Genomic DNA, 17,883 nt, shown 5'->3' on the forward strand with positions numbered 1-17,883 from the left:
CATGACGTTTTTGAAACACCCTGTACACAATCTATAAATTGGAGCGATCTCATATTACGTTCTTTATAATTGATATTATCCATACATTTTTCAATTTTATTATTTTCTTATTTTATTTCTATATATTATAAGTCCGAACTGTATTCCGGAAACTTTGGCAGCATATTCTACTGATAAAAATAAGTAAAAAAGTTCGTATAAATGTATGTTTTAAAATACTTAGTTTCGGAGATATCGTTGTTGATATTGTTTCGGTCTAGAAGTTTCATTTTTATTTCGATTTTTTCCAAATAATTTCTGAACTAACTTCAATATTTGGATGAAAATTGGTGTCTGGGAGTTTTTTGATATGCGAAACTTGATTTTGATGTCAATATTTCTCCTACTTATAGAGGGCGCCACCTACATATTTCTTAACTGGTTTTAAGAGTAATAACTTTTCGTCCGTACCTGTATAAAACTAGTGAGTAAAAAAATATACATTTACGACGTTTTTTATTTAAAAAAGATCTCTTGGTAAAAATCGCTACGAATAATGGTTCTCGAGATACTTGGAATCGAAATTATCAGAGTTTTTGTCCTAAAAGTTCAACAGAAACTGTTTTAGCATCATTTTTTCGAAGAAAAATTTATGATTAATTTAAAATAATAAAAAGTTCCCAAATTTATCATTTCAGTCAAATAACTTTCTACTGTTTATTTTTAGTCAATAATGACATGTATTGATTATTTCCAAGGGACATTTTTCCCTAAAAAATCACGAAAATGTATATTTTTTCACTCAATAGTTTTATACAGGTACGGACGAAAAGTTATTACACTTCAAAACAGTTAAAACACATGTAGATGGCGCCCCCTACAAATAGAAGTCATATTGACATCAAAATCAAGTTTCTCTTGTCAAAAAACTCCCAAACACTAATTTCCATCCAAATATTGACGTTACTTCAGAAATTATTTGGAAAAAATCGAAATAAAAATGAAACTTCTACACTCTGTATCTCCGAAACTAAGCATTTTAGGACATACATTTATAGGAACTTTTTTACTTATTTTTATCAACAGAATATGCCGCCGAAGTTTCCGGAATACAGTTCGGACCACCCTGTATATTAGACCTCCATTTTCTTTAATTGGCATTCTCTAACCTCACATAGTATTACGCTTCGCAGGACGGTAGAAAGCTGGGTTACGGAGCCATGCAGGGCATACCAATGGTCGCATCGTCCCCTGTTCGCCATGACTCACCTTTGGGAGTTCACCCTCTGGAAGTGCAGGCTTACCAACCTCCTTGGAAGGCGCTGCACGACTTCGCCATGCACTCCGACCTGGACCAACCTCATCAGCCGGCGTTTCAACAGTTGGTGAACCAGGTAAGTCAATTTTTTAACTAGCTAAATAACCAGGTACCTATATCTAGTACTTCCGAAGATGCGAAGTCAATTCGAATGATTTTTTTCGAATGGTTGTCGAATTTTTCGAAACTCGTTTGTAAAATCGCTGTATGGCTAATTCGCGTCATGTATGTAACAATGTTTTAATTTATCTTTATATTCACCAATATTCTTTATGACTTTATGAAAAAACTTGTATCTCATAGTAAATTTACTTATTCATTGCCAAATTTATCTTCTAAATTCACCAACTTCTTGTACTATTACTATAGAGTGACAACAAATTAAAACATTTTATTATAGGTAGTGTATTTACAATTACTTTTGTAAATTCACAAAGCGTTAGTAAATATTAATAAATTTAATAAAACACGTGTTTATAATTATGATATTTATTATAAAATTAATAAAATGTCACAAAACGGAACTTATGTACCTATGTAAGATACTCATTGCCAACTTTTCTGGTCTAGAAGAACCTTACTGAAATTCTGAGCCTAACCAAAATAGGAAGAAAATTGCCATTAGATACAAAATAAAAAAAAAAACATGCAAGAAAAGGGTATCTAATCAAAACAGTCAACTTAGTAACTTAGTGGCTACGGATGTATAGAGTCCTCTACTCCGGTCTTCTATTAAATTTTACCTCCGATACACATTCTGAAACAATAATATTGGAGACAAGTTTTTACAAGTTTCTTATTAAAAATACTATAATGTATCAATTTTTTTGTAAAATTACTTATATATTTTTCAGTGTACACCAAGTTCATAATTTCTTTCTTTTCTCTCTCCTTTCAGATGCACGGCTACGATCTACCACCTCCCTCGATGGGCGGACCTCCTCCAAGCGGTCCCGGAGGTCCCCACCCCGCCTCCCTCCTAGGTCCTGGCGGTCCTCCCCCTCCTCCCGACTCGATGACGCACCCGGACAGCACGGACGGCTACGTCACGTACCTGGAGAGCGACGACAGCCTGCCGGCCAGCCCCTAACAGGCCTAGCATTTCGGCTTGGCCCTGCTGATGCGCCATCGGCCGCCCCTGGCTCCCCCTTACGAGGAAGCGCAGGACCTGAGCGTCGTGAAGAGCGAACGAGGAGAGGGGACTCGAAACGTGCTGTTCGGTGACGCGGCGTGGGGCATGGACGCGTAGAAAATGTTGTTTGTTGTTTTTTTCATTCTCTCTGTATTCGTTACGTGTAGATAGTGGCGAGAAATGTGATCGAACTAGATTCGTTTAGGTTAACTCTATTTTTTATGTTAAAAAAATGTCTGACAAAAAAATTATTTTTTTTCGGAGAATGACCCAAAAAATAAAATTCATTTTTTTGCGGTTTTATGATTGTATGTTCGGTAAATAAGTGATTGCACTGGTCCAAAAAAGTTTAATTATGATATTAAAGATAATAATGAAAGTTTCATGAAAAAATAATGGAATAAAATAGTAACTCAACTAAAAAATAAACAATAGTTTGTATGAAATAAAAATAGAATATAAATATTACTTTTCTAATAAGGAAAAATTGAAACAATATTTTGTTTGAACAAAATAAATACTTTTATATATTTATTTTGTTTAAATAAACCGTTTTCCTCCCTCTGTATCTGTTACCTCAAAGAGATCATGTAGAAAATGCCGAGGAATGTGATTGAATTAGTCTTTTTTAGATTTACTCGATTTTATGTTAAAGAAAATGTTGTGACATAAAAATAAAAATTCCCTGAGAATTACCCAAAATTTTAAATATAATTTTTTGCCTTAATATAGTCATACGTTATGTAAATAAGCGATTGCACTGCTCCAAAAAATTTTGATAATGAAATTAAAGGTAATAAAGGTGGTTTTCTTGGAAAAAAAGTAATTTGGTTTAGGTACTCAAAAAAATATGTTTCAAATAAGAATACAATTAAACTAAATACCAGAGATTGAAAAATATCTATATAAAAATTTATATTATTTTTTTCAAAATATTTATATATTTTTATATATTTGGGTGATTCTTCGAAAATTCTCTTTTTTTGTCTCCAATAAACTTCGATATTTTGAACGGTCTCGTTAAAAATTAACTAAAAATTGTTACAACATAGCATTCATATACAAAAATTCTAGCAAATCACAAAATTACATTACATCTAAACAAAAAATTGAAAAAATATTGTGTTCAAAGTACAGTGCAATTTATTTCTTTAATTGTAACTTCTTTGTTCATATATGGTAAATGTTATTAAATTTTTTTCTGTTTTAATTATTATATTTATGTATTTTTTAAAACTTGTCATTAACTTTTTGACGAATACTGTGTATACATAAGAACAAACTAATAAAAATGTTTTTTCTTTTGTGTTATAAAAGGCAAATTTTAGACTAAATAATACAAGAAAATATTGAAATGAGATTAATTTAAAATAAGTATTTTTATCTAGAATTTGTTTTCATTCAAAATTTCTCAAAAGTGCAATTAATATACTTAGTTTTTTTTTTGTATTAACTATAATAATTATTGTAAGAAGCCGAAAAAAGTATTTATTATTAATTTATTAGCAAAGCATATTAATTGGAAAAAAATTGATAGCGATTAGTAATAATATTGTAAAATAATATTGTTAAAATGTAAATTGTAAATTTTGTTAACTTGTAAATTACTTAAGAGAAATTATTATTTTTCATTTCTTTTTGGAATTCTAATAAATTATTATCCATCACGGCAGTGTACGCAATATAATAAAAAGAATGAGATTTATTAAAGCATTTTATAAATAAGAGACTTATTATCAATATATAAATAGGACTTGTAAATATAATTAAAAACACTATTGTAAATATCTATTACCTTATTATAAGAATTATAATCAAAACTTGTGTTTTATTTTCTAATATATTCCCCAAAAAAGTATTCTTTAATTTTAAAATTTGTCTTTAGATAATTAATAATTAATTAAATTAAACATCTAATATTAGGCAACCAAATATACACTACTTAGAGTATAGTTAGTTGCCTGTGCTTTAACCCATGACATAATGACATATGAAATGACAGCTAATGTCAAAATAAAAACAATTTCAGTTTAAATTGGGTTAATTGGGTGGATAACTATTTTTTATTAAATTTCATAAAAAAAAATCATGGCTGAAAGCAACGATATCCAGGAAGGTTTCCTGTGCCCTATTTGTTTAAAGGACATGAGATCCCCCAATAATCTAATAACACACTTTCAGGACTTGCATTCTGAAGAGCAAGATATTTTAAAATCTATCAAAGGTGATAATACGATTATATCTCCATTTCCCTACATTATATGAAGATTTTTAGGTATATACGGTAAAGCAAAGAAGAAAATCTTCAAGCTAGACGATCAAGAACTCCAGGATTTTAAAGAATTGAATTTAAACCAACATCAACCGGAATACAAGGAACCCTTGGATCCTGGACCTACTAGAACTCACACTGATTATTTTAAGACTGTTAGAAGGGAGAGACTCGATCATAGAACCGCTGAGACCAATAAATTGATCATTAGACTGGATAAATTGTTAAGAACGTTTGGTTCTGACCGAAAACAGCAAGAACAAGTAAAAATACAATAAAGATATGTAATAAATAATGGTTTATGTAATTACAGGAACTAGTTCAATGGCTAGACGGGTCAACTGTAACCAGATGCCCTTCTTGCGCTGCTAGTTTTAACATAGCTCGAAGACAGCACCATTGTAGGTTATGTGGCAGTATCATGTGTAATAATTGTTCCTATTTCTTACCATATGACATTGCACGTAAGTTTTTATACTTAAAAGTGAGTTTAGCTAGAATAACAAGATTTTAGAGACAATTGTTGCTCCAGTCAACACAGTAAGCGATAGAGAACACTCGGGCAAAGATACAGATAGTTTAAGGATATGTCACCATTGTTTGGATATGTTAGAATCAAGGCGTAGAGTTCAGATAAATCAAATGAAGAAGCCGACAATATGGCATTTGTATTCCTTACTCCAGTCCAATAAAAAGCAAATACAAAACTCTGTTGAGTTGTATACGAAAGTAAATGTTCTTAAATAATAGATATAAGATTATTGTGACAGAATTTTAGATGTATGACTCTCTGATCTCCGGTAAAACAACTTTTCTACTGCAAGATGTTCAGTCTCTGAGATTATCAATCGCAGAGAAGGCTCAAGTAATTGAAACTTTAGGGAAAAAAATTGCTTCCGAGTCAGTGGATCCAGAATCACCGAAAGCGGCTTTAGTTCAGGCAAATATCTGGAAATCTACATCAAATTATATAAGGGTAAAATATTTTAGAAGTTTTTGGTTACTAAGTGATATTATAATACATATCTAGGACTTCTTATTGACATTACCTGTTCCTCCAACTGTTGAAGAGCTTGAAGAAATACGTAAAAGGTGGTCAAGATTGTCTGATGAAGATTTCCAGGTTGATCCCAGCACAGTTCAAAAAGTGACAGTAACTACTGGCTGGTCTCCGGCTAGTATAGCCAACGAAGTTAAAGGTAAAATAATTAATATATTAAAATAATTAAAAATTTGTGTGATTGGTTGTTTTTTCTTAGATGAAGAAGATAATCCTTTAATTCAACAAATAAAAATAGTTCAAAGTTATATAGCTCAAGCTAGACAAGCTCATAGGTATGAGGAGGTAGCTTCTCTGGAGCAAAACTTAAAAATGCTAAAAGAAAATTACAGAAAACAGCGACTTGTAGCCCAAAACAGATAATAAGTATTATTTTATAAGTAGGAAAATATACACATTCCTTGTTTGTGTTCTGCTCTGCAATTTTCTTTGTTATAAGCTAGTCAAGAAATATATTATTTTATGTATATTTTCTGTAATAAAGATGTTCAGCTTTTGTTTTAACGTTTTATTTGAATCTAAACTAATAAAAATCTATACTTTTCGGTATATCGATTAATCGATAACAATTCCCATCCCTAAAAGACAAGGTATGTTCCTAACTTCGCTATATAACCCTGACCGCTATTGCCATATTGTTAACTTCACACCTATCAAGTTTTAACTTGTTTTGACAGTGACAGTTTTTAATAATGCGTTATTTTTCGAAATTCCCACTACGAAATGGAATTAAAACGACTAAATTCCGACGTTATTTCGAAAATTCGAAGTTCATTTAACGTTTCCAATGTGGCACAATGTGTTTTCGAACTGGTAATTGTTAATTAACGTTGCAAACCGCCTTAATTCTCACTGTTTTTCTTATTTCAGATTTGCAATAGTCTAGATGCGAAAGCTTCGTCGGTAGCGGTAAGAGTAAACCTTATTTCTTTTAAAATACAGATAGCGGACAACGGTGAAGGCATAACTAAGGGAAATATGGAATTAATAGGGCTTCGATATATGACAAATAAATGCCGGACGTTAAAGGAGTTCCAGAAACAGCTCAATACTTATGGATATCGCGGAGAATCATTAGCGAGTATCATAGAAAATAGTATTAAAGTCAGTATATCATCAAGAAGTACCGGTTCTTCAGAAACGTTCATCAAAACAATGGGTAAAGATGTTAACATTGAGGTAAAAACAACAAAATTTCGACCTAGCATCGGAACTACTGTTACGGTATTCGGATTTATGAGCAACATTCCTGTTAGACAAAAACGAGTTATAGATGAAATTGAGCTTGAAGGAGTGAAAAAATGTTTAGAAAACTTAATAATTATCAATCCAATGACATCGTTTTCATTGCGGAACGACGCTACTGGTTTGTTACTTCTAAAAAGTCCAAAAAATGCCGATATTATCGGTTCTTTCAGGTCATTACACCAGGATATTAACGATTCTTTCGAATTACTGAAGGTATCCAAACATAAAGTGACTATAGAAGGTTTGTTTCATAAAGACTTCTCACTTTCAAAGAAATACCAGTACATTTACGTGAATAAAAGACCAGTAAATAGTCCTAAACTTCAAAATCACATTTTAAAACTTTTTCAAAAGAAGTACTTTGCTCAGAACCATCCTATTTATGAGACTAAAAAGTATCCAATGTATGTATTTCATATTCGATGTCCCTCAAGCATTGTAGATATTCTGAGTAATTCTATTAAGTCTGAGGTAGAGTTCCAGTCTTGGGATGTTATAATGGCGTGTACAGATAAAATTTTAAACACATTTTTGGGTTTGAATGAACAGAAAATTGAGAAAATGTCTCTGTACAGTCCTGAAGAAGTTAGCTGTGGTGTTTCTAAGGTTTTTGGAGCTGTACAAGGAAGAGCATTTAAAAGAAAAAGCGATGAAGCTTTTGAAAAAGAGAATAACGTGGAAAAAGGTAAAAACAGCAAGACAGAAAAAGTTTTAAGTCCAGGTACTGATCCAACTCAAGCTTATGAAATATACGATTCGGGGAAAGATTTAGTGAAACCTAGTGAACATAAGAAAATAGTTTCAATACTTAGGAAACCTCTGGAGATAAAGGTAAACAGAGAATCAAAAATTAAAAAACAAAAATCTTATATTGAAACGGATTTAAACCAACCTTATCATACTTCAGAAGGATTAGACAAAGAATTTCTGTATTCTAAGCCTAATAGTAATGAAATACAAGGTAAGAACTTTCTTTTGGACAAATTTCTTAGGTCTGCCCAAATTTCTAACGACCTAGATCAAGTTCTGAAATTGGTTATCCTGATGTCAGTTCTGAAACGATCTTGGAATCGAATTTTGTTATTGAAAAAGACGTTAAAGATCATTTAAAAGGAATTAATACTACTATGTCTATAAATATTAATATGAAAAAGAAAAAGTTGAAAGAAAAGTATAAAACTCGTGTCCAAACTCCTTATATGCGTCGTACTAATAGTGGAATGAGTGAATTAAGTGGAAAACTTGAAAATATCAATTTAGGAGACCCAGGAATTAAGAGAAAACCCCAAAACGAATTATACAATTGTCATGAACACCTCGAAAGATAAGACTTTGTATAAGTTTATTAAAAAAACCGATAGCTTGGAGGTTCAGACTTCATCAAATGAAGCTACTACTCCGAAAATATGCACTTGTTACATGAAAAAAGGAAAATTTTTTGAATTTCAGAATTCCACTCAAAAATCTTTAAAGGAAATTTCTAACGATCATGATTTAGAGCTTTTCAAAAAACCTTTGGATCCAAACAAAAACAAGGAGGATTTAAATAGTTTCGAACAGTTTGAGGTATGTGAAAGTCCATATTTTACGGAAATCTCTAAGAATGCCGCAGTAGTTCAAATAAACCATCACGATAAAACGAGTAATTCTAAACAAACACTGAGTCATAGTACGGTATATGACGAATTTCAGCCAAAATTCAACAGTACACAGTTTTCTACTGGTGTAGTGTACAGTTCGGCCGATAATATTGCTTCTAAAAGCAACAGTGCTTTTTTTCGCGATAATAATAATAATAATGACGACATTGTTGCGGAAAGTATGCTAAATGCAAGACCAAACATGCATTTCACTGTCAAAGACTCCTGTTTGAAGCCTAACTGTTGCTGTTCAAATTTCCTTCCTTCAAAACAAGAAATTTTAGATACCATAGCACAAAATATTGAAGCTGTGAATAAAAATATCAAAAATAATCTTCTGGGTATCAACAAACAACAAATAATAGAAGAATCCTTGTCTTTGAATGATAATTTTTCATCACAAACAGTTCATACGCTCCAAAACAACATCATAGCTGAAGAAAGTAATAGAAAAAGTAAAGAACAAGATCCTGAGGCCGATGAATTCAAATTTCAATTTAGTAACGACCTTTTTACTGAAGTATCTTCATTTAAAAGTAGTCCAAACGTATCGATTCATCCAAACAATGAAAATATATTCAAAAATATAAATAACCAATCTCAAACAGTAAAGAATTCTGGAGAGATAAAGAATTTGCAAAATAAACCATCCACTTTCAAGTTTCAATTCAGTAATGAGGTTCTTTCAAGGAATTTTCCTACGCGAAACGATCCACCCAAGAAATCCGATGATTTTTCGGTGTTGGACGAGGCAATTGCTCCTACAAAATCCTTCTTCGATGACACTTGCCTTGTGATAACTTTGCCAGAAACGAATGAAAAGAAGAAGATGTTTGAAGATCTACTGAATGAAGTTAGGCGCGAACAAAACCAAAGCACGTGCAATTCGGGGGAATACCCGGAATTTGAATCTGGAAAAGTCGTTATGGATTCGCAAAACATGTGGATAAAGTGTTATAACGATGCTGGAGGGAAATATTACACTAATAAAAGAACTGGTAATTATTTTTGGTGTTTTTTGCATTTTTTAATTTATTTTCTGTAGGTATGGTATCAAAAACTACTCCAAAATTAATGGAAATGAACTTTTCTTTTGGTTCAAGACTAGGGTTTGTCCCAAAAGGTTTATCACCAGTTTTAAAAGGGCATTTACCTGTAAATAAAGTAATGAGTCAGAAAAGTAAAAATAAACTACAAGAATTTATATTAGAAAGTTACGAAAACGAACTATTGGTCGTAAAGTGGCAAAATTACATTTCCGACGGTGCGTTGTTATCACATTTCTTAAAATTTCCTTGTTTTTTTTATGTGTTTCGATTTTTTACAGACCCTGTTGAATTTTTCAAAGAAATTTATCAGGAAAAAGCCAAAACCATCGAAAATGGAATAATGACTTTACAAAATAGCGCATTTAAAAAATGGAAAAATGAAATCAATTTCAAACAAGAAATGTTGAGCGACTTAGAAATTCTCGGTCAAGCCGATAAGAAATTTATTGTAGCGGTACATAAAACGGATAAACTTTTGGTTTTATTTGATCAGCATGCTGTTCATGAACGAATCAGGCTAGAAAGTATACTAAAAGGTATTTTTTATATCAAAGTTTTAAGAAATGATGGATTAACTCGCGTTTTTATAGAATATAAAGGAAAAAAGTCAAAATGTAAAGAAAACTTAACATTTTTCCTACCAAGGAATGACTTATCTTTACTCAAAAAACACACTAGCTATTTAAGTTCGTTAGGTTTAGATGTACGGTTTTTTACTGATGGTTTGAGTTTACTCAATATTCCTCTTTGTATCCAAGAAAAATACTGTTCTTCTGTAAGTATTTTCCCTTATTAATCAGAAAAAAATATTGTATTGTATGCAACCAGTAATACAGCAAATATAGACAGAAATCTTAGAATTCCGTGTATTGTTAGTTGCATACTATCTACAATTATGTTTTATTTGAATAATAAATAAATAAATATACTTTTTATAGGATTGTAAAGAAGACTTAAACAAAATCTTGTTAACTTTAATTAATGATATACTAGAATTTCTTAAACAAGCCAGATGTTCGACGCCAAAATTGCCTAAAATAATTCAAAACCTTCTAAATTTGAAAGCTTGTAGAGGTAAACCGAAAAAAACATATTAGAAGTTATATTTTTGTTGAAATTTTTAATTATTGTAAAATTAAAGGTAATTTTAGGCGCTATAAAGTTTGGTGACTGTCTATCAAAGGAAGAGTGTGAAGATATATTGAAGAAATTAAAATTGTGTAAATTACCGTTTCAGTGTGCGCATGGTAGGCCGACTATGCAACCCATGTTGCATTTGGATAAAGTCCAATTTACTCCAAAGGTTGTTTTTTTTTGGGTACAATATTAATTTGATTATTAAGTATATTTTTGCAGGTAAAGAGAATAAATTTAAGAAAACTACTATAAAGATATTACTGATGAACAAAAGAATTTTTTTATTTTAAGTACTTACGTATATAAGTTTGTGTTATTTAAAGAAAAACTACAAACAATTTTTTTAATATTTTTTTTATTTGATCGATAATTCAAATATATTTATGTTAAGTTACAGTATTTTTCTATAATATTATCATAAGTCTTTTTAAAATTGTTAATTTTACTATAATAATAATAATATACTTATATTTGCTTTATGTATCTTTTTGACTTTTTTTTAGATTTTTGTTACTCGGCTTGTTCATTTGAACTACTTTAAATTTTCACGTCGTTCAAGAAATTTAATTTTGAAATAAAAATACCAGATTTTTTATGTTACAATTTTATTATTTTTAATATGACTGACCTGTAGACTCACTCATTACTGAGTGTGACTCATAGTTTTAAATCCTAAAGGAAACCCCGCACGGTAATATTTAACGTATCCTGTAACGGTTTTCTTCATATACTTCACCCAGTTCTTCTTTGAAGCCTAGTTTCATGGCATTTGTAACTACAAAGCATGTTCATTTGAACTACTTTATTTTTTAACTACATTATTCAAGATTATATTTTTAAACGACCATACCGACAGGTATGATGGTAGCACAATGGTAGGCTATTAAGATCGGCAAAAAAAAGTTTTTTTAATTTCACTCAAAATGAGTTATTTGGGTCATGAATGACCTAAATACAAAATATTTTCATGGTGTCTGTCTGTCCGTCTGTCTGTAACACGATAACTCCGCTAAACCGATTTTAACCAAATTTGACAAAAAAATACTGTGGCACTCGGAAAATCTGGCCATTAGATTTTTGTGGCGGTGGGGGGTTGGTAAGGGGGTATGGGAGGGGGTTAAAAATTTTAAAAAATCCTCCAAAATTACAGTAGCTAGCGAAACGCGGTTTTCAATTTAAGATTAGGAATATTTGCAACAAAATTTGTAATAACATCAAAATCAGTCAAAGTCGCAGTTTTTGAGATATACCTTAATAGAATATTATTTTCTTTTATCTATGGATATACCTGCGTACAGCGTGACCAAATAGGTTTTAAATCCTAAAGGAAACCCCACACGAGACTTCTTAACGCATCCTGTAACGGTTTTCTTCATGCACTTCCCCCGATTCCTCTAAAGTCCAGCTTTATAGCAAGCTTGTTCATTTGAACTACTTTATTTTTTCACTACATCTTTTAGGGTAATTCTTTAAAAAAAATACCAAATTTTTATGTTACAATTTTATTATTTTTAATACGGCTCACTCATTATATAAATAAGTAATAGTATAGTACCTAAGCTAAATACAAAAATGGAGGAAAAATAATATAGATCACTTAAAGTACAGATCCTTCTTGAAAACAGAACGGTTATTTTTTGTAACGTAAAGACCATCGTTTTTTATTGATCACAATAATAAGGTAAAAAAAATTACGAAAATACGCCTAATAATCTCTCCGTTGAATCCGTTATTTGACTGCCCTAATATTGAATTTGCAACAATTTTAAACCTATATACAGAACGTCCAGCTAAATTTTTCAGAGACAAACAGTACGAAAATAATACTTATTATCACTTTAAGTTGAACGTTCCGTATATACTTGCGTACAGCGTGACCAAATAGTTTTTAAATCCTAAAGGAAACCCCACGAGACTTCTTAACGCATCCTGTAACGGTTTTCTTCGTGTACTTCCCCCAATTCACCTTTAAAGTCCAGCTTTATAACAAAATCCAAGTCTCTGTTGTTCCTCGGGTTGGGCTTCATGGTGAAGGTACCGTGGATCTCTTCGCCTTTCTGAACAGTCATGTAGTCTTCGAAATAGAACACCGTCTGCTTCCAGTGGGTGTAAGGAGCGTCGGGGGCAGTGGTGAAGCCGATTCGTTTGTGGCATTTGGTGAATTCGACAGTGAAGTAGGTGACCAGGGCTTGGACGTAGTCGTTTCTACGGACCCCCAGAGTGAAATTGGATGAGAACTCTAGGTCTTCCTTTTTGACAGTGTACAAGTCGACTTCTTTCACTAGGGCTGGGCCGGATACTACTTGTTTGGGGTCCACTACATCCACTAAAGGCTCACTAATAGCCACCTGAGAAAAATAAAGGTATTTTGAAAATAATTCGATTGCAGCAAACAGCAACATTACTATTGTTAGATTTATTACTATACTCTTTTTTTTTCATATATATACTGTTTTTTTTCTCAGGTAAGATTTCGACAGACGATGACAGAAAAAAAGCAGATGAAGTCCCACACCAATCCATTTATTTTACTAAAAACAGTTTCTAATATTTTTAAGTTAACTATGGATGGGTTTATACAGTGGTGGCCAAAAGTATGGAAACTTTTTTAATTTGTCATTTATGCTGAGAAATTAAAATATGAAATAAAACGACTTATATAATCGTGACCTACAAATAATTTCCTACAAAACCTAATACATTTAAATAAAAAATTACAGCTATCAAAAAATATATAAAAAATTATGAATATTTTCTTGGTCAAAAGTATGGAAACTTAAGAAGAATGTTTATTAAAATTCAAGATAATATAAAAATTACTAATATTTAGTGGAATATCCCTTTGAATTAATTATTTCTCTACATCTTCGTGGCATCGAATCGATCAATCTCGTACAATCTTTACTGGAAATGGCCGCCCATTCAGTTTTTAGCACTTCCCATAATTCATTTTTATTTGAAATAGAATGGCTTCGAATTTTCCTATCCAAATGGTCCCATAAATTTTCTATGGCGTTAAGATCCGGAGACTGTGAGGGCCAATCCATTAGTGGAACATTATGTTCATTTAACCAATTTTGAACAAACTGAGATTTGTGCTTGGGATCATTGTCTTGCTGGAACAACCATCTGAGTGGCATTTCTTCATCAGCATGAGGCAGCATATTATTATCCAATATGTCTTTGTACAAAAAACGGTCCATTATCCAACCTGAGCGAGAGGACCAACACCTGAGCGAGAAAAACACCCCCACACCATTATACTCCCACCCCCATGTTTTACTGTGAGCATCTGGTACTTATGGCTGTACCGTGTACCTTTTGGTCTTCGGATATAACGTCTCCCGTCACCACCAAACAGTTGAAACTTGCTTTCGTCGCTAAACAGTACATTCCATTTCTGATAAGACCAGGTGAGATGATCTTGAGCAAATTTAAAGCGGGCCATCCTATTTTTCTTTGATATTAGTGGTTTCTTCACCGCGACTCTTCCAAAAAGTCCCATGTCATCCAACCTTCTTCTCACCATGCGTGCAGACACCGATATTCCCCTTTCACCCATTTCTCGAGAAATGTCTGTGGATGTTTTTCTTGGATCTCCCATTGATATTCTCTTCGTTACTTTCATTGTCCTGTTGCACAACTTTCTTGGTCTTCCTGACTTAAAAGCTGTTGAAACGTTCCCTGTTTTATTAAATTTACGAATTATTTTCGAAACGGTGCCTTTTAAAATGTTTAAATTTTTACTTATTTGAATTTGTTTATAACCACTCTTGTATAATTCAACTATTGTATTTTTAAATCCGTAGAAATATTTAGACTTGGGCATGATGTTTATATTTATCTGGAAACAAATCATTACCGTTAATCAGCTTAAACTAAATAATTTTAATGTATTTATTTATGGTTTCCATACTTTTGGCCACAAGAAATCTATTGTTCTCCTACAAAAACTGCTAAACAGATTTTTTTCGCTGTGTAATTTTTGGAATACTTTTATTTGCTGATAAGCTGTTCATTTATATTCCTGAGAGTTTAAGCATAGCAATATTTTCTGTGATATTTTAAAAAGAAAAAAGTTTCCATAGGTACTTCTGGCCATCACTGTATCTAAATCCGTCGTGCGTCGTCTCTTGTTGTTTTTAACCAGTTTTATTGGTTTATTTCAAATTAGTTAGTGTAGAAAATACAGTATAAAATATAAAATTTTCTACCTACCCAACCCTGATTGTGGCGAATTGCAACATTACTATTGATACATTTATTCGTCAGTGAAACGTAATAACCTGCTACCTCCATTTTTTACGTTAACAAGTTTTTTTATACCATTAGAAAAAGAAAAAAATACTCTATAAGTAAGTAAAGAAAATTTGCTATTTTAACTCAATAATATCTGCTAACTCCCAGTGATCTGAAATAGCCACCGAAATGCTGCTATCCCCGTAATTTCCGTTACGATCACGCTAAAGCAAACTCACGGATTCTTACTCGTATGTTTCTTTAGTACAGTACGTCGATCCAGGGTCGCACTAGGCTAAAGGGGCCCGGGTGGCAATGTAAGGGGGGCATATGTGGATTTTTTTGCGTATTTTTTCGCCTTACGTTTTGGTCAATTTTTCCATAAAATAATTGGTTTGGATAATTATACTGCGAGCAATTCATCGGCGTGCTATAAATAATTTAAATAACATTACTTACTTGTACAAGAATTTCCATAATACCTAATCAGTTTTATTTTATTCAACGTTTTTCCACGTAAATGATATACATAATTCTTATAAAAATTAAAAAAATAACGAGAAAAGTAATAAAAATTTAATAAAATCACGCACTGTTTTCCAAGCTCGGCGGGTCTACTACCGTTGTATAAAAATTAGGAAAAGCATGGAAGGATTCTACCATATCTTCTAAGAATTATAAGTTTAATTTTTAAATTCTTTTCATATTCATTAAGTCCAAAATTCTGCTACTTCTTTAAAAATGCATTAAAAATTTATTCGTTTTTGGACTTGGTATGTTTTGCTTCTAGACCGACGATATTATAAATACTATATGGTTATGTTATAAAATAACAATAACAAATATCATATTTTTTAAAATTTAATTGATTATTTCTATCTGTTTGGGTAATATTTAATTCCATTTTCAAAATTTCAAACAATAAAGGTTGATCTCCAGAAGTATATTTTTATTTCTGCAAGATGAATATCCCTATTGTATCTGAAAAAAATGATGTAACACGAAATATTGAGTTTTATTGTTCCCCAGCAAATAAAATTCTTATATCTTTATCATATTAACGCATGAAAATACTTCCTGCATGAGTACATATTTTTTTTACCCTCTTTTTTTACTCTCCTGTAAAATTAGGAATAATGGAGTTAGCAGTTTATCACATTTCACCAAGGTATTACTATTTCACTCCTTTTATTGTTACATGCATTCCTCAAGTCCTTTGACGAGGTACACTTATAACTTATTTATTACACCATTTCTGGGTATGTGTATCATTACTTCAGTAATCCATAGTTTATCTCTGACATACCACTGACTAAACACAAAATTAATCAGAGTATTGATAATACCCCAATCTTTCAGACATACATATTCATCAAAAAGCATTATAAAGACCATTTATTTTAAATATCAACAAATAAAAAGCAAGTACCTTTCTGATAGAGCTCATATCAAAACCATACACATCATCCCACCAGTTGATTTTTTCATCTTTATACTGCCGATCTTCGATTGCAGTGATGTACAGGGAACACCTATCAGGAAACAGCAGACCATCGGGTTTCAACCATTTATCTCTGAAATTTACCATAAAAATCAATCATTTTCTATAAAAAACAGTGAAAAAAAGTGTATACCTGGCAAAAAGAACTGTATCTAACATGCTTTCATAGAAGAGGCAGTAACCCATCCATTCGGAGATGATTATGTCCACTTTTTCTATGCCATCAGGAAGAGTTATTTCCTCTACCTTTCCTAAATTACCAGAATAATATAATCTCAGATTCTAACATGAATTTTGATTACAAATATTACCTTTAACAATAGTTATGATGTGATCCAACTTATTTGTTTCAATAATTTTTGTGGCATATTCAACAATATTCGAGCACTCTACAGCAATAACTTTCTTGGCCCCAGCCTTAGCAGCGAACATACTAAGAATCCCTGTTCCACAACCTGTAAAAAAGGCCTAAATTACCGAAACATTCCTTGAACTGTCTGAAGTTCCTTACCGATATCCATGACAACTTTTCCATTAAAAAGATGCTTATTGTGGTACATTGAGTTCCTATACGTCAACGTTCTTACTTCGTCCTTCAACATTTCTTCGTGAATACCGAAATGAGCATAGGAATCAAAGTAGTAGTCCCGTGAGGTCATTTCTTCTGCGGGGATGTCTTCCATCCTTTCCTCTTTTGAGATGTGATTGGTCTGGAGGGGGGCTATTTCCATAGTTTCCATTTTAGTATGAGGTCTATTTAGAGAAACGATAAAGGCCAAATCATTACAATAAGCGGTGGTATGAAAAAATGCTGGTTATTTTGTGCAGCAAATATAAAATGATATTAATAAAGTGTTAAGATATCAATGAGTTCTATGCAAAACAAAAGTACAGCATTAATCAGGACAATAAATTAGTAACAAAAAGAAAAAAACACAGCTATCAAAATAAATGGATGGATGTACGCCGGGTAGTAGACATTGTTTAAATACACGTGCATTTGGTTATGATTTCGATACGAAACCCCTCCTAGATACTTGGATAATCAATAACTTGATAGAAAGTACTTGAAATAACGAAAATTACCTTATTTTAAATCACTATAACTAATTATTTTAACTTTCTTGGCGCCCAAACCAACAACGGTTTGGCGTTCTAAATGAAAAGAAAATTGACGTTTGCCCTTGAAAGGTTGACGTCAAAGAATTCTTCTTTTCGAAATATTAGGCGCTTACTTAAAAGTACATAAAAGAAAATTGATAAACAGTAATACTTTTTTTTATTTCTTCGTTAATACAGTTAAATATA

At 31.8% G+C, this 17,883-nt stretch overlaps 5 protein-coding genes across 7 annotated transcripts in view; 4 read left to right on the forward strand and 1 right to left on the reverse strand.

The window, feature by feature from the left end:
• Positions 1-3,846, forward strand: part of LOC115884914 (insulin gene enhancer protein ISL-1) — a 65,880-nt gene extending 62,034 nt beyond the window's left edge. Inside the window, 2 exon segments of the mRNA XM_030903639.1 lie at positions 1,173-1,373; positions 2,196-3,846. Coding sequence (XP_030759499.1) covers positions 1,173-1,373; positions 2,196-2,387 — 393 coding nt within the window. The 3' untranslated portion in view covers positions 2,388-3,846.
• A 571-nt stretch (positions 3,847-4,417) lies between these two features.
• LOC115884940 (rabenosyn-5) lies at positions 4,418-6,258 on the forward strand. The gene is made up of 7 exons (XM_030903660.1): positions 4,418-4,653; positions 4,705-4,964; positions 5,015-5,165; positions 5,216-5,430; positions 5,480-5,677; positions 5,732-5,900; positions 5,961-6,258. Exons 1-7 carry the CDS (start codon positions 4,518-4,520, stop codon positions 6,122-6,124), a joined length of 1,293 nt encoding a protein of 430 aa, XP_030759520.1. The 5' UTR covers positions 4,418-4,517; the 3' UTR covers positions 6,125-6,258.
• Positions 6,259-6,449: 191 nt separating this feature from the next.
• On the forward strand, positions 6,450-11,190 carry LOC115884922 (DNA mismatch repair protein MutL-like). Of its 2 annotated transcripts, XM_030903646.1 has the most exons (8): positions 6,450-6,574; positions 6,632-9,647; positions 9,695-9,913; positions 9,977-10,234; positions 10,289-10,473; positions 10,637-10,772; positions 10,850-11,001; positions 11,055-11,190. In XM_030903646.1, exons 2-8 carry the CDS (start codon positions 8,318-8,320, stop codon positions 11,085-11,087), a joined length of 2,313 nt encoding a protein of 770 aa, XP_030759506.1. In that variant the 5' UTR covers positions 6,450-6,574; positions 6,632-8,317; the 3' UTR covers positions 11,088-11,190. The 2 variants fall into 2 exon arrangements, with proteins under 2 accessions (XP_030759506.1, XP_030759507.1); XM_030903647.1 differs by lacking the exon at positions 11,055-11,190 and having other exon boundaries at positions 10,840-10,991.
• Positions 6,485-8,119, forward strand: LOC115884822 (DNA mismatch repair protein Mlh3-like). Its single transcript, XM_030903520.1, has 2 exons — positions 6,485-6,574; positions 6,632-8,119. The coding sequence occupies exons 1-2, from the start codon at positions 6,485-6,487 to the stop codon at positions 8,117-8,119; spliced, it is 1,578 nt and encodes a 525-aa protein (XP_030759380.1).
• Positions 11,191-12,329: 1,139 nt separating the features above from the next.
• Positions 12,330-17,775, reverse strand: LOC115884850 (protein arginine N-methyltransferase 1-B). Of its 2 annotated transcripts, none has more exons than XM_030903556.1 (6): positions 17,662-17,775; positions 17,087-17,328; positions 16,887-17,030; positions 16,709-16,826; positions 16,504-16,648; positions 12,330-13,183 (listed from the first exon to the last, which is right to left on the reverse strand). In XM_030903556.1, the coding sequence occupies exons 2-6, from the start codon at positions 17,313-17,315 to the stop codon at positions 12,755-12,757; spliced, it is 1,065 nt and encodes a 354-aa protein (XP_030759416.1). In that variant the 5' UTR covers positions 17,316-17,328; positions 17,662-17,775; the 3' UTR covers positions 12,330-12,754. The 2 variants fall into 2 exon arrangements, with proteins under 2 accessions (XP_030759416.1, XP_030759417.1); XM_030903557.1 differs by having other exon boundaries at positions 17,087-17,296; positions 17,662-17,760.
• Positions 17,776-17,883: the final 108 nt, after the last annotated feature.

Source organism: Sitophilus oryzae, unplaced genomic scaffold (assembly GCF_002938485.1).
Source record: "Sitophilus oryzae breed Bouriz unplaced genomic scaffold, Soryzae_2.0 scaffold_358_pilon_pilon, whole genome shotgun sequence".
In the NCBI taxonomy this organism is placed as follows: Eukaryota; Metazoa; Arthropoda; class Insecta; order Coleoptera; family Curculionidae; genus Sitophilus; species Sitophilus oryzae.

What these genes read in the sequence shown, in the direction of transcription:
- LOC115884940 (XM_030903660.1), top strand. Translation starts at nt 4,518, where the DNA reads ATGGCTGAAAGCAACGATATCCAGGAAGGTTTCCTGTGCCCTATTTGT. An exon ending in CTTACCATATGACATTGCAC is followed by an intron (nt 5,166 to 5,215) that starts GTAAGTTTTTAT and finishes ACAAGATTTTAG; the next exon opens with AGACAATTGTTGCTCCAGTC. An exon ending in TATAGCCAACGAAGTTAAAG is followed by an intron (nt 5,901 to 5,960) that starts GTAAAATAATTA and finishes GTTTTTTCTTAG; the next exon opens with ATGAAGAAGATAATCCTTTA.
- LOC115884822 (XM_030903520.1), top strand. Translation starts at nt 6,485, where the DNA reads ATGGAATTAAAACGACTAAATTCCGACGTTATTTCGAAAATTCGAAGT. An exon ending in CACAATGTGTTTTCGAACTG is followed by an intron (nt 6,575 to 6,631) that starts GTAATTGTTAAT and finishes TTCTTATTTCAG; the next exon opens with ATTTGCAATAGTCTAGATGC.
- LOC115884922 (XM_030903646.1), top strand. Translation starts at nt 8,318, where the DNA reads ATGAACACCTCGAAAGATAAGACTTTGTATAAGTTTATTAAAAAAACC. An exon ending in GCAAAATTACATTTCCGACG is followed by an intron (nt 9,914 to 9,976) that starts GTGCGTTGTTAT and finishes GATTTTTTACAG; the next exon opens with ACCCTGTTGAATTTTTCAAA. An exon ending in AAATTTGAAAGCTTGTAGAG is followed by an intron (nt 10,773 to 10,849) that starts GTAAACCGAAAA and finishes AGGTAATTTTAG; the next exon opens with GCGCTATAAAGTTTGGTGAC.
- LOC115884850 (XM_030903556.1), bottom strand. Translation starts at nt 17,315, where the DNA reads ATGGAAACTATGGAAATAGCCCCCCTCCAGACCAATCACATCTCAAAA. An exon ending in CATCATAACTATTGTTAAAG is followed by an intron (nt 16,827 to 16,886) that starts GTAATATTTGTA and finishes CTGGTAATTTAG; the next exon opens with GAAAGGTAGAGGAAATAACT. An exon ending in ATATGAGCTCTATCAGAAAG is followed by an intron (nt 13,184 to 16,503) that starts GTACTTGCTTTT and finishes TATTTTTCTCAG; the next exon opens with GTGGCTATTAGTGAGCCTTT.